Here is a 16,118-nt window from a genome sequence, read left to right as displayed (position 1 = left end):
TTAGTGTTACAAAACAGTGACATTAAGCAGTATTATGGGAAACAACAGAGGCATTAATTTTAATATGACACAAACCTATTGTGCTTACATATTTTTCCACTTTAATTTGGCATATTAGCTGCAGGACTCTGCAGCTATATATATAGATTATTTTTCCTGCCATTTCCACTGTGTTTTCTGTCCCCAGACAGGTTCAAGTAACTTAAAAACTTTTTTCTTTTGGCCTCCATTTAATTTGGGAAAAATCTGATCAACAAAGCAACACTCAGCAAAACACATAGTCAAGGTGTCTGCAGAAACCGTAAAAATCCTGCATTGGATTACAAAGAGTGGTAAGTACCAAAACTTAAGAGACTGGTGCATCCTTCATTACTTTGGCAGAAGCAGCTCCATAGTTTTCATGCTGTGGTTTGACAGGAATTCCATGACAGACTACACTAAAACAGCACAAGACTTGTGTATGAGTTGCTCAGGGACTCTTCGAAAAATGTTTCTAAAGTATAGTCTGAAAAGGAAGAAATTTCTTTCTACTTTGAAATATGCAAATAATAAAAAAAAAACCTCAATGAAATACCAATTATATAACTAAAACATAGCTGAGACATGCAAGAAATACATAAAAATACTGGTGCATAAAAATACTGATTTCTGATAAGAGAAAACCTAAGCTGCTGGCAATAAAATGCACTGGATATCTGTTAGCTGAATTTTGGGTGAAGTAAATGCATAAATAGGAGTACCATTTGATATTTTCACGGAAGATAATTATTTTAAAATTTAAAGCTACAGGAAGAAATCTGATTTGAATCATTGTATCTTAATGCTGACTGTGGCATGGAATGATGTAAGGAAGGTAGAAATCCAATCTCATCCCTTTTACTAGGGCTCACATAGACCCTCTGGTATTTCTGAAGGCTTGGAAGGACGAAGTTGGCATAAAGTGTTTTTCATATCTAATTTCCTTCTTTGGTGAAAATTCCAGTAATTATTAATGACATTTACTATGCAGACATCCGAGGCAGTTGCAGGGTTTCTAACAGGAACACTTGCTGTGAGCTGTGGCCTTTGTGTTTTTAAGGTGTGATGTATCAGAACTCAAAAATGCAACTGAAATAGGGATAATAAAAGACACCATTGTGAACAATTTCTGGTGTGCAAATTCAGATACTTTCCAGGCATCCACGTCACGAGAGTTTGAAAAGTATCAAAAAATATTGTGTCTTTGTGGCCACTGCTGGGAGGACAGTCCTGCAGGTCACAGATCAGGGCAGTGAATAAAGTGTTGTGTAGCTCCTCTGGTTTCGTGTCAAAGTAGGAAAACCTGCCTGCATAAATAGCACCCTTCCAGCACCTTCCACCTCTTTGTTTGTATTCAAGTCTGGCTTGCAGTTTGTTTGGGCTGGAGAATTTGAATGGTTTTGTTTTCAGTGGTAGAGGAGATGCTCAGCTTATTCAAAGTTAAGTTTATAGTCTAAGTGAAAGCAGTTTTCAGTAGAAGAGGATGTATCTTATCTTTCTACAAAGGTTTATTAAAAATATGTAGCACCTGATAATTTAACACCGAATGAGTGGCTGCTAAATTTCCCCCTGTCTTTGTCCCTCTGTCTCACACACACAAACACAGGAATGCTTCTCGCCTGCCAAGCTATGTGCCAAGATTTTGTTCACTTTAATCTCAATCATATGAGTTAGAGAACCATGAAACAAAGTTTCTACCAAGTATGCTGACAGATTTTTAGTTCTCGTAGCTCCACAGGGCATCACTACAAGTACACGGAGGAACTTTTCTTATTAAAGCTTTCTGAGCTGATCCATTTTCCATTTAAGTCAACATGAGCAGTATCACCATGAGGAACTCAACACTTGCTAACTGATACCATACACTCATCAAAATTATTTCCTTTCTAAGTAAACAAAAAGCTGTGGTACCTCCAACACCATTGTGTGGTTACTGCTGGCATGGGGAAGCCATTTGGTGGCAGCTACTTCAGCGTGTTATGTCACTATAACACTATGTCAGCTCAGGACTGACAAATCAAAGCAGATGGTTTGAAATATTGGGGGGAATTTTTCCTGGGGAGGTGAAGAAAAGAGGCATGGAACAACCTCTTTCTGCCTTTTGGAGACTTTCTTATCTTCTGAGTGAAGACATTTCAGAGATATCGCCTTACCCTTGGTTTGGAGGCATCCATGGTGATTTTAAGAGCCACAGTATCACCTGTATATGGCCCATAATCTTGGCAGTTAAACAATTTCCTGTCTTTTCTTTTAAGTCTTGAATGAAAATCTGAGTATCTACATTTTTTTCAAATAGATAAAACTTAAGGCCCTGAAACAACGAAACTCTGACCCATTTCCTTAACTGTAAGGTACAACTGTTGACCACAGACTAGATCTATTCAGGTCCTTCAAGAAAAGTCTCCATCTGTCTTGGTGGACAGAGGTTTGTATTAATAAAGCAGGAATTATAGGAAGAAATAACCTATATCAATTTCAAAGCAGAATAAGCATGAGAAAGCAGTTTCTGATTGCAATATCTGTCTCCCAAAAATTTCAATTATTTGAAAGGCATCATCTCTGACACCAGAAAAGGTGCATGAAGGAACCACAAGGAGAGAGCTGGAGGATCCAAGAGGTATGGGATCTGCTGGGTTATGAAACAAAATGCTCTCATTTTGCTCTCATCTACATCTATGCCATTCCTCCCAAACTGAGTGAAAACAAAAGAAGTTGGTTTGCTTTACAACTGCATCCATGATCCGTGTGGATCCTGATTGTAATGAAACAATCTGCTGAGCCAACATACAACTGGAGATCTTTGGAAGACTTGTTAGTTCCCTGGGGGTCTTTCATGCAGTAGCCAATTTAGGGACAATTTCTTTTACTAGATTGCTAACAATATTGGTTTCATAATTTCAGGGGAGCAAAACAAGCTAAAAAAAAATCTTCTCTTAAAGAACTGAAAGCCTTCATATAAAGCCTCCTTTTGAAGCTGCCCTCTTCTTTTGCCCTCTGCCTTCCTCCTGGAGCTCTCTGTTGGTACAATTTCTCTCACTTAGGTATCAATCCCATTAGACTGTGGTATTATATGGTTAAAACATTGATGAAACACAAGCTGCAAATAATTGAAGTAATAAAATACAACTGCAGTTATTTGCTCTCTTGAATTGCAGGGAGAAAAAAAAAAGGAGACGGGTTTTTTTTTAAACTGACCCCATAGTGTTGCATACAGAGAGTAAAACTTCTTTTATAGTGTGTTTTCTTTTACTGCTGCAAAACTTTTTTGAAAAAATTACAGTGTCGTTGTAGTAGGTTTGTTTTTTTTTTTCCCCATAGGAAAAGTGATTAGTTTGCATTGTGGAATCATGCCTTCATAATATTTTAAAAAATATAACTTCCTATTTAAGCAGAGAGACATAGAAAGGATCTGAAACTACACCTCTTTTCCTTTTAAAGGAACTTAATGGACTTAACTTCTATTTTTGTGTGTGTGTGTGAGTGAACATCTCTTCTAGGCCAAGATTCATTTTGTCGAGTGTTAGCCCAAAGTGTTCTATTAATGGCTGAACTGTAAAGTCTGACTAAATGGGGTTTGCAGTGGAAATCCTGCCAGCTCCTTGTCGGTGATGGCATGTGTACTGTAGCAGGGCATGGTGCCTCACAGCCTCAGCTTATTCAGGGGGAAAAGAGAGGAGTTTTGTGTCTCTCTTTTTACCTTTTTCATGGCTAGGAGGTGAATACCCTCATGTGTGAGCTTTCCTGAATCTGCCTTTGACCAGGGGGTGAGTCAGGACCTTCATTCTTTCTTTGGCACGGAGCAAGTAACACACACAGAGTCAGCTGCCTTTAAATTTCTCTGGACTTTTTGTTTCAGCGCGTACAAGTGTCAACTCCTTGATTTACAAAGTGTATTAACATTATTTTAATATCTAGAAAACGTTGTTTGATTCTTTTTTATTTCGTAGGTTAAGTGGTTTGTTTTATTTATTATGCCTATTGAACAGGGTTTTATGGAAAATTCGGAAGACAAAATGCCCTGTTTCCTTCTACATGTTCACAAATAGATATATTATACAATGCTAGAAAAAGGCAAAAGGCCAAACTCATCTCTGGTGTAATTCCAGTAAAAGCAATAAAATTACACAAGGCATGAATTTGGCCCAGGCATTGTAAATGTTACTCTGGTGCACACTGAGTGTCTGCTTGTTGTTACTGGCATGGCTTAAAATACAAATCCCCCCTTTTTTTTCATAGAAATGGATACATGTCTCTGGAACAGATTAATCAATGAACCAGGTATCAGGTAACTATGACAAAGACAACAACTGGTTCAAATGCCTGCCTGTTTTATGGCTTTTTCCTCTTCTAACCAACTTAGAGTCTCTTCTTTCAAATTCTTAAATAATTATATATTTATTCTCTTTTGTGCCTTGTCATTCCAAGGCTTTTATTCCTTTTTTCGTAGGTTTTTTGGTTTTTTTTTTTGGTCTGTTGTCTCCTTTTCTCTAATTTGTCTTGTATGCCCTTCCGTGATGTTTCCTGTTGACACTTCTTGATATTTTTTTCTAACTCAGAATGTGGCTTTCTAGCAGACACAGAGGCCCCAGAGTGAATACCCTCCAGAGCCAACTCCGAATTGGACCTTGCACAACACTATTAACTGGCTCTTACTCTAAGAAAGGTGGCTATAGTGGGATTGCCTGAGCCTGAAGACAGAAATGGTTGAGGAAAGCTTGCCAATATGTTTGCACTAAATTCAACCGCTCTTAATTTCTACTCAAAGGAAGAGTTTATAAAAAAAAGTAAAATTAAAAAAAAAAAAAAAAAAAAAAAACCAAAAAATAAATGCACCAAACATTTTAAATCACAAACTTGCAAGGGCTTTTCTCAGAACTTTGTTGTTTTATATTGCATTCATCTGAACATTTGAGTTTATGCACGTTGGACACTTTAAAGTAAACACAGTTCAATGCCCTCAGAAACAGATTTCTTCAGCACACTAGAATTCCCTGGAAAAAGGCTTTATCTGCTGAACTGCTGGATATTTTTGTGTGCGTGCAATTTTTTTTCCTATCAGTTTGTTTTGTTTCCCCCTTTTTTTTTTCTCTTTCCTTTTGCACTCAGTGCATATAAAAGTTGGGAGCAGAAGCCTCCTTGGAGCAAGATAGAATCATAAAAGACTTCAGGAATCTCATCACAAGCTAAACAGTACAAATTGTGCATTCTTCATGGAAGTATTAGCTTTTAGTGCGTGCCTGGATCCAAGCATAATAGATTATCCCAAAGTGGGAAAGAATGAACAGTACAAAATTAGCAGAACTGGGAGCTCAGATCATTTGGTGGAGCAACATGATCTCTGTAACTTTCAGGGTACTGAATTCTAAAGCCACTGGAAACAGAATGTAAAATTATATCAGAGTAAGCAAGGAAGCATGTGTAGGCCTGGGAGAATCAAACAAGACCTTGGAAAATGCGTTTCCAGAGAACAAGAACTGAAGATCAGTGAATGAGCTTGTAGGAAACAAACTGCTATTCATGAAAAATTTCTTGCTCTGAGGATAGAAAGATATGAGAGAGAAAAAACACAAAATACATTTCTGTGGTTGTTCAGGGGCCAAGTGCTGTTGGAGAATAATCCTGCACTCAGACAGAAATATAAAATGGCACAGGATAGGTCAGTCTCCTGAGGTTTCCCTTCTCAGGGAAGCCTTGCCAGAACAAATCCTTCATGCCACTGGCTGATGGGTTTGGTCTAACCGTGCTGGGAAGTATCCCAGGAACACTGTGCGTTTACTGGGAGCTCCAAGATGGTGGTGAGCATACCCTGGCAGAACTACCCTGTACTTTCCTACTGCCTCCCTCAGGTCCTCAGGGATGGGGATGCACTTTTTTGAGTACCAAATAAACTTAAAATTTTGCTTAAGCTAAATAAATCCTGAGGAACATGTTGTTGAACACAAAGCTGATAATGACTATTATAATACATACAGAGGTTGAGATAGGTGGTGGAGTCACCATCCCTGGAGGAATTTAAAAGCTGTGTAGATATGGCACTTGGGGACATGGTTTAGTGGTGGCAGAGCTGGGGTAATGCTTGGATATGATGATCTTAGAGGGCTTTTCCCACCTAAACAATTCTGTAAATTTCTAGGGGTTTATGCAGTGGTTATTGATCCATTCCTTGGCTGCACAAGCTTTGTGTCTTCTGCCATCCTCACTGTCTTATAATCCACTAACTCCACCATACCAAAGACAATGATTCCAGCATGGGAATCCTCAGCTTTAAGAGGTGCTTGGGATTTTTTTTTCTTTTAAAATTCTTCTGCAGTGTTTTCTTCCATTAGAAAATGAGATAGCATTAGACTGTTTTAAAAACTCATTTTTTCCTAGCTGCATAAATATATTCACAATACTTTACATTTTTTAAAACTCATTTCCTCTTTGCTTAACTCCTTGAGATAAGTGAACTCTCCTCTATGTAAACATTCTACCAGAATGCTGACTACCTTTTAAGCAATATATGATTTAGAAGGTAATGAAATATCACTTTCTTTTTCCTTTTTTTTTTTTTTTATAAATAGGTTTTAAAGTGCTTTTAGCTGCACTTTAGCTTTTAGATTAACAGATAAAACTGATGAAAGGGACACAACCTTCTGTCACAGGGTAGCATGGCATTTGGGAGGTGAGGTAGTTTAAAATGCCATTTTTATCTTCATTTCTCTCCATTGGGATGACTATATTTCTTTACTACATCCCATAAGGTACTTTTTCTTTGCCCATAAAGGCATTTTCTTCCTTAAATCCTGAATATTCTGCAGTATGAGACTGTGTGTCTGCACGTCTGCAATGATCTTGTGCATAATCAAGCACAGCTATGGACATTAAGTTAATTAAAGCCACAATGAGTATCAGTTTTAGGCACTTTGGGGTGTCAAACTTTGGAAACCTATGAGAAATCGGAATTTTGGAGAGCAAGAACTTAATTTTTTTTTCAAAACCATGCCCTCTTAAATTGCACATCCAGCCTTTAAGTGCCTAATTGTCCCCTCTGAAGTCTCACTGGTGCTACCCCAAATCACCCCCCAAGCCAAGAGCCCCACACTCAGGGGAGTTTTTGTCACTGCTCTTATTTAACATGATTTGTTCCCTGGGTTTCAGAGCAATGAAACCCAGTAAATAATACATTGGACACACAGAGAAGATAACAAAAGGAAATAGTTAAGGTACTATAATAATTTTAGCCATTCTTTTTTCAGGTCACTATAATCTGCCCAAAGATAACTAATTGTTCAAAGTAAACATTCCACTCCGACCACAAAAGGAATCCATTACACAAACATATAATTCACAGTCATTTTTAGTGGGTTGTAAACAGTTTGGAATGAGCATAAAATGGGACAAAAATCAAAGTGAGCATTTAGAAATGAAAAAGTGTTTGCTACAAAAGGTCAGTCCCTTTACTTGGCAAACTATGTAGAAAAGCCTGGGAAAATGTTGAACACACAAGCAGTAAGGGAATTTTAAAGCCAACAACCTCCCTGTTTCTTTAAACAGGCATCGGAACCTATAACTGGATCCTGTCAAACAAACGACAGCAAAAAAACATAACAGCTGCTAAGAAGTAAAGTTGAAAGATAAAGTTTTCTAAGCTAAGAACCTTCTCAGAAGTGGACTAAAGGTCTTTCTTAAATCTTCAAGCAAGGTTATGGATCCCAGGGTGGCTTTTAGGCATTGAACCAAATATGTAATTTTGTGTATCATTCCTGTCAGAGCACCCTGTGCTCCAAGAAAAGCAACAGAAAACAGTATCTGCAACATCCAGCTTAGAATGGAAACGGTACCTGTAATCATCAGCTTTGCTGCCTGCAGTGTCATTTTTCAAGTCATTTAGGCTGATTTGAGAACTCTAACTTGGATTTGGGAATGGAGGGGGAAAATGAAGGATGTTTCAAAAGAACTATGAAAGTTAAGTTATATTTCCCTGGAGAATTAGGACTGTATTTCTTTACAAAACCCAAGCCACACTGGATACCCTGGGCAGGTTCATTTACTTTGTCATTAGACACACAGACAAATGATCTTCCCTGGAAAAGAGTTTAGTATCAGACTGTTTTCACACGATAAAACACTACTATGAGAAGTACTGGATGGCATGTTGTTGAGGTACAACATAGACTGATATTTTTATTTTTTTTTAATGCGTTCTACTCATGCCTTTCACATATTTTTTTAAAAAGAAAATGCAAAAAAAAAAAGACAGCCAGGATTTTTAAAGGGTTGTGGATAACAAAATAAATAGGCGACTCCAGGAATGACTGGAAATGATATCTGGCCTAGAAACACCAAAAAGTCTTGCAATGGGCCCCACCCTTGGCAGGAGTGCTCAGTGTGTGAGTTAAAGTGCACTGAGAGGATTGTCCCAGGCTCTCCTTGCTGCACTGCTCAGCTCAGAGCTGGTGCTACCTGTCAGATGCTTTCCAGGGGGAAGAAGGAAGCAGATTGAAAAACAGATTGAAAACAGGAGTACAGATTGAAAAGGGCAGGTCGACAGATAGCCCCAGAAAAGCCTGAGGTCCATCCAAGGTAGGTGTGGATGGCAAAGTAAAAGAAGAAACAGAAAAAACCCACAGAATGTGCTGTTCCATCAAAAACTTTTCCTTTAAGTCCCTGACAAGATAGAGAATGAAGAAATTCTGGAGATCTTTGAGTAGTCCCTGTATTTCTTCAATCTGATAGCTGCATGGTACAGAATTATTCTCTTATCCTCACCAGGTCACACCACAGACATGGGAGGTTTTTCTGTTTAGGATATTGCATGAGATACCAAGGGTACAACATGCTTTCCCAGGATAGTTTTGACTTTAGTGGTACAGGTCTGGATAGCTCAATAATTGGGGCTAGAAGTTCATCAAAAATTATGAATGAATAATTCAGTAATTATTATAAGCAATTCATAAGTACAGGAAAAATGAAGAAAAAAACTGAGTTTACTTAAAAAAAAAAAAAATTTAAATGTGACAATTTCCTTGCAAGTTTCCAAGAATGGGCACATTTTTATTGCCTCTCCTTATTAAACTCCACTGCCAGCTCTGGAAGATGGCTGAGAAAATGGAGAAAGATCTGCTTCACAGTTCTACTTCGATAACTAAAAATACAAAAAGAGGCTGAAAAAAATGCAATTCATTCCATTTTTATCATATTCACAAGTGAATCCTTGTTGGATAGATAAATATGCATTATAGTGTGAGGTTTTTTAGATCAGATCTTAGAAAGCACCCCTGTTCTGAAATGGTGAAGGAGCAAAGTAGGGGACAAATGACCAAAATTTGATCTTAGTTAGAGAAGAATATATTCAGAATAAACATCCTTTTGATATTCATTTTAAAATCGTGTAACTAAATAGGAAATCTTGCCAATGGTTAATGACAACCTCTACATTTTTAATCTGTGGGAGAATATTGCTATTGTGTGTAACCTCGTCTACACAGGAAAATGTACTAATTAATATGGTTTATTCAGATCACTGCTAGACTATTTTTCTGTGCACAGTGATTATGCTTTAAAAGTCAGAAAAACAAGTAGAAAACCAGTAGGTGAATAACAATTAAAAGCATGAGCTGATGGCTAAGAATACAACCGTTCAGTGGAGTAAGAATGGTTTGTAAGTAACTTTTAGGGATGGTCTCCTAAGGTCTTTTTTCCTAATAATCCTTTATCTTAAGCGAAGCACGCAAGTAACATTTTTGGTACAGTTACAGTATGTAGATGATATATTTTCTAAATAGGAGAAGAAAGCTTTTTTACCACAGCCAATATGCCAGCTGTACCGAGTATCTAGGCCATCTTACTAAGACTATGAAAGTAAACATACAGTTTTCATTAAATGTGCCTTTCCCATAATTGGTACATAAGTATTTCCCATGACTCTGCAGTTGAGTATCTTGGCTGGAGGCATATCTGGCCATTAAGAGGAGGGCTTCAGATCTGTTGAGTCTCAGCCATGCCGGGAGACTTGGCACCTCCACATACTGCTTCCTAATACCAACCCCGGCATAAAATGTCATCAGAAGCTTGCATAAACATTGGACTTAGCTTCACATAAATTACTGCTGTCCTGAGATAGTTTATGCCAGAACTTAGTAAAAACAACTCTTTGAGTAAATAGAATGTGAGTAAATGCAAGCATCTTAATCCAAGAATACGATAATAGAAAAAAAACTGCGTATCAAATATAAACTCATAAATATAGTGGTAACGTGAAATTTTTATCTCATGCCATATGATTAGCTTTTATTTACACGTTAGGCTAACCAAAAGGGGTAAGCTTCTCTAAGTCACAGCAAGTTTGAAGGAAACACAAGAACTATGATGCAGTACTCAGAAGGATGAGTTCCTTTGAAGGAATTGTGATACATCCAGTTTCTAATGCAAACATTTTTTTGATAATCACACAGACAGTAAACATCTAATTACGTTCCTTAGATTTTTCTATTACAGTTCAGCAGTGCAGAGACCTCTGGCCTCACTTCTGCTTGGAGGAGTGGTCAGATACTCCAAAACATCTATGAAATATCCAGCGCATTCTTGGGGGAACTTGTGCTGAGATCGTAACCGAGCAGTTTGTTAGACATGTTCTGCATGGAGTGGCATTTTTGCAATCTAATCTCTGCCTTTCCTTTTCATGTTCTGAATTTCACCTCACAATTCCTCCTCTATTAATAGTCACTTCACACATTTTTCCCCTTTTTTTATCCAGCCTCCAGCCTTCCTCCACAAAAACCCAATGCTACTATCTCCCCCTACTGAACGATCTCCAGTTTGTTTCAGTCTCTGACTTCCTGCCAATCATTCTGGGAATAATAATATCCCAGTGCTCTCTTTGCTGTATAATTAAAGCATGAATTTCCCAGAGTTTGAAACTCCAGGGTAGTTTTATTGCACCTTTCACTATAAAACCAGGTAACAATGGTGGAATTAAAATAGCTTTTTCCTTTGTGGATAACGTTCTAAGTATCTTTTTATTCTTCATGGACTCCCTTGTTCAGAGACTCCAGTATATGGCAGCGACAATGGGTTCACCCAGCCTTATTCTCAAAATAAATTTTCTATCTTTTGCAAGATATATGTTTCCCCAGATCCCTGGAACAAGTTGTAAACTTGTAACAGATGGTGATGAAGCCTCACATTTTTATACAATACATTTTAAGATTCTGCATCTACCGCATGCACCTTCCAAAGAAAATGACCTTCAGTGAGAGAAGATAAACTCTGCAGAAAGGAAAGCAGGCAACGGTGTTAAGTGCCTCCTTTTTATACTATGAAAATTCTTCTTATTAATCAAAACTTTTAATGAGGATGGATACTCATTTAAATATTTTTGCAATATCATAGCTTTTAAAATAACTGTAAAAATTAGACACCTGCACTCATTAAAAAAAAATATACCCACGCTAGCATAACATTTATTTTGATTGAATACAATTCAAGACTTAGGAAAAAGTATCGGCCTTACATTCAGCAAGGACTTTAGAATGAAAGTTACTGACATTTTATCAATGTTTAGCATTTGCTTACCCAGAGAAAGACTGAACCAACATGTCAAAAAAAAAAAAAAAAAAAGGCAAAAATCAGCATGAATGGGTTCTATTAATGTCTTATCGTATAAAGAAAATGAAGATACACAGAATGTGATATAGTTCCATTCATAACTATATTATAGATTGTACTCTGCCTACCCTGGAAATCCAAGCAGAGTTATGAGGTTAAAGTTCTGATTAGTATTAAATAATAAGGTACTCACCTCTTCTTTCAACAGCTTGTATGCACAGTCTTACAAACTGGGGGACTGTAGATTTCTCATGTTCACAAACCAAGTGCAAATGGGAGCCAAAAATTTGATCTACATTTGGAAAAGAAGAGGAAAATACATTAAGGCATATTATTAGTGGGATTTTTCTCTCTTCTCAGCTTGTCTATTAATTTAAAACTCAGATATTGAAGATGGATGGACAAAGTTGGAACCAAATTCTTTTGGAGTCCTAGTGGTCATTAGCTTCTGCCCCAGAACCAAATCCCTCCACATCTGCTGCTATAGTGCTTGATGCTCCCCTCTGGCTTCAAGTTTCAATTGCCACTTGCACCTTAACTTGACCTTTCTAAGGCTTGGACATCTCCAGAGTTTGCTTGGACCTGCCACAGAAAAAGTACAGGCAGTTCCACAGGTACAGCTCCCTAAGTTGTTGAATACAAATTCCTACATGATATCAGCTCTTGGTCCAACCTAGAAACTCATCTGGTTGTGTGACCTGTCTCTTCCACACATTTGGAAGTTTCACTCTTGCATGGTGCACTGTAGGAATGCAAGGAGTTCATTACTTTGCATCATTAACACTTAGTACAATTTCACCTCAACTTCACAAAAGCTTCTTTTTTTATCCATCCAATTGCCTGCTTAGAGAAACAGAAGATACAGGATGTCTTTTGATGAAGGTTTCACCTTAAACCAAGTTTAAGTAGTGATAAGTCTCACTTCCTTCATGAGTAATCTTTTAACTAGATAATGCCACCTTTTAGTTTTTATTATTTCAAAGTTTTGATCAACTTTGACTGTTGATCTTGGAACATGTTTATATTAGCAGGTTCAACTCTTCAGATTACTAATTAGCTTCCTCCACCTCATTTCCACTCTATGCGTTTGAGAGATTATGAAAAGAGCAATCAGTAACGGGGACGTTGTCAGCTAAAATCAGAATGAATCAAACAGATGAGAGGAACTACTCAATAGGAGCCAGTTAAATGCTGAAACAATAGGAGTGTACTGTCATCATTTATCCGAAGAGACAGTCTCCATATAGCATTTCAACAGAGCACTATGGTTTGTAAATTGGTGTGGAGGCTTTGAAAATTATTATATAGTTAGTGGAAGGGTGATAGAACCAGTCTGGACTCTGCGCAGCAAAGCCAGCAGCAAGTCCCATGGAACTGGATGTTTCGTCCACAGTCAGTGCCACCATATTCCACCATAACCAGCTGGAGCACTTCTTGCTAGAAGCAGCACAACTTTTCCTCACTAACGGGAAAAAGCCCCATTTTTTTTATTTTCTGTTCTGCAGGGAGCTTCATTTTCTTTAATCACCACTATTTCATACTCAGCTCAGATTTCAAGGGCGACTCGATTGCCTTTTCTTTCCTAATACCCCAGCGTAAGGAACAGAGTGACGGAAACAAGGTGCAGGGCAGGGGTTGCTTTGGACTTCTCGAGATGCATCAGGGAAGTTTATTCCAGCACCTCCCAAAACGTGTGATCTACATTCTGGGAGAGTACATCAAAGCCTGAATTGAAGTGAGTCGGAGTTTCGGCTGCAGAAGGGATGGAGGACTGGGTTCACAGAAGTGCTCTGAGGAAGGTTGTGTGCATGTGTGGCGTTAAGCATTAGCGAACAGTCTGTTACATGTTTTGGGGTTATGTTTCTGACAAAGCACAGTCTGGTTACATTTTCTCCATAAAACATTTATAGCTGCCTTCAGTGGTAATTATACATACAGAGATTTATGATTAAAATGTACTAGCACTTCCTCTTTTGACATCTTAATTGTTTTTTAAAATTTTAGCAAAGACCTGTCAAATTCTTTGCATAATATAGAATGGTTTCCAATGTAAATTATGTTAAAAAAGAAGTAAAAATGTATCTTATTTAGTGGACAAAGACACTTGTAAACAATTTCAGAAGCAAAACAGGCAAAGAACTGCACTGTGTTTAGATGGCAACACATGAAGAACTGAAATGAAGTTAATGTGTGGCTGTTCAGCACTTTCTCTTCTGTGTTATAACCACTTTATAATCAACTTTCTGGATTATTTCACAGTTATTCTTTCAATCTCCAATATGAACACAGAATTTTTGGTATTCCTGGGAGGAAATTTTGAGCAGGCTGAAAACAGTTTTACAATTCTCACCTAGTCCATTACTTCCTTTCTTGGTGCAGATTCTATATATTCAGCAAGATATCTAACCTCATTTTTTGTACCTTTCACTGTATGCATACAGTCACTTTCTGTACCCTACAGTTAAGCTTTAAATCAGCTCTTCTTTAGAAAACAGGCACTCAGGATTTGTATCTTGGATGGAAGGGCAGCAAAACAGCATTAATACTTCTGGGACATCAAAATAGACTGGTAAAACAACAGCATACATCTGCTTTGGAGAGGTTTTGTCCTCTTCTAGAAATTAATGAGCGTTTATAAGTACATGATACCAAGAGCCATCCAAATACTCTCAATCCTGAGTACTCCTGTACCACAAATTCCGTGACTCTCTCTAATCAATTGATTTTCTTGCTGGATCTGTTTCTGTGCGTAAACATGGGAATGGCAGTGGTTACACTGCCATATTTACACTTGTGGAAGTAACAGTGAGACTTGTGGAAAACTCACCTAAGATTTGTTTGTGCAGTATTTCAAAAACAAGGAATGGTGAATTGCTAACTTTTTTAAGCTAGATTTGTATGTCACTACATAAATGATATTAAAATATTATTTTCTTATTCTTTCATAGGTGTAGAGATGTATATTTTTTTAAAACTAGTTTAAGGGAAAGCTATCCAGAACATTTTTTCAAAAAAATAAAATAACTGCTCCCAAAGGGATAAGGGAAGCAAAAACCCCTTTGTTTGATTTATTTGTGATAAGGTCCTCCAAAACTTAATTTTTTATGACTTGAAAAAAAAAGATGTACACAACACTCCTAACCTCCTGTTATGACAGTTTATGTTTCCTATCCAGCTTATTTAACTCAAATGCCTGGGAAATAGACACAATTACCACCTTATGGAATGCTACTTAACTTTAAATGCTCCCCTCTGAATAGAAATCCACTTTATCTTCTCAGAGTTATTCCAGTTTCTCAGGAATTATTTCCTCTATAGGCTCCTGAAATGCTCTTGTTTCATCATTTAAAAATTTAAACTAACAATTGTTCAGAAATATCTTTTATTAGAACAAAGGCAATTCCCATGCAGTGGATTCTGTTCACAAGAGCTCTTACAAAGGAGCTGCATACTATGCCCATATACAGCTTTAATCATTCACTCTTTCAGCTGTTATCAATTTAAAACCAATGAAACTCCCACACTGAGTCCATTTGAGCAGTCAATTTTAATATCTTGGGGCATCTGTAGTTATTCTGAATTGGCTGCAAAAGCAGAACTAACAAGTTAAGCTCTAACCATAAGTCTACATCAGGCTGGTAAACCATACATCAAACACCGACAGTTAGTCAATACTGTAGTATGAAAAACCAACAAGCATTTTTAAGAAGAGCAATATATTCATAATATGTTTGGTGGTATGGTTTACATTACACATCCCTGCTATCTGCACGTTAAAAATTCCGCTGGAGATGGTGGGGTGTGTGACAGCTTTGCACAGGGATATAAAACCAGGCACCAGAAGAGAAGGGAATGGACATTCACAAGTTGTATAATATAAAATGATGATTATGGATGATTATGGCTGCAATGAATTGCTCATTCTGGGGAGCTTCAAGTTTTCCTTGAGCTTGACAGAGCTAATTTTTTTTTTTTTTTTTTTTTTTTTTTTTCCTGGAGTAGCTCTTGCAGGCTGCAGCAAAGTCACTAATCCTGAGTTGCAGAAATCTCAACTATGGGAGACAGTTCTTCTGGAAAAGAAACAGTTAAAACAAAATCACTAAAGCCACATCCTCACTGAAAATGTCATTGTTTAACTGTTTTGGGTGTACATGGATGAGATGTGGCCATACTCAGAAGGAACTCATACTTCAGTGTTCTTTATTAAAAAAACAGGGAAGGTCATGGCCAATACTCCCATTTCTCAGGAAGAAGCTTAAATTCTGGCATGAGAGGAGATGGTATAATGGTACAATGCCTAAGTTTTCAGAAAAGTGAATTATATCTATGTAATCCTGTGCCTTTCAGGAACAGAATTAACTTTGCTACATCTGGATTTGAACTGCTGGACTAACAGAGCTTTTTATCAACATCCAAGTTGTTTTCTTTGTATCTGTTTGAATGCTGGGAAGGAAAAGAGGGAAGGAGAATGAAAAGACAAAATCAGAGATGAATGTACAAGCAGAGGGATA

The 16,118-nt window shown here is 37.5% G+C and overlaps 1 protein-coding gene across 4 annotated transcripts in view; it reads right to left on the bottom strand.

Annotated features, from left to right (window-relative positions):
* The window catches only part of ARHGAP15 (Rho GTPase activating protein 15), a 321,555-nt gene that overhangs the window by 115,238 nt on the left and 190,199 nt on the right, over positions 1-16,118 (bottom strand). For all 4 annotated transcript variants that reach the window (XM_069021284.1, XM_069021285.1, XM_069021287.1 and 1 more), the window contains exon 10: positions 11,801-11,899. In XM_069021284.1, the coding sequence (XP_068877385.1) occupies positions 11,801-11,899 (99 nt within the window). The remainder of the gene's footprint in view (positions 1-11,800; positions 11,900-16,118) is intronic.

This window comes from Aphelocoma coerulescens, chromosome 7 (assembly GCF_041296385.1).
Source record: "Aphelocoma coerulescens isolate FSJ_1873_10779 chromosome 7, UR_Acoe_1.0, whole genome shotgun sequence".
Taxonomy (NCBI): Eukaryota; Metazoa; Chordata; class Aves; order Passeriformes; family Corvidae; genus Aphelocoma; species Aphelocoma coerulescens.
This window is presented reverse-complemented; position numbering and strand designations above follow the sequence as displayed.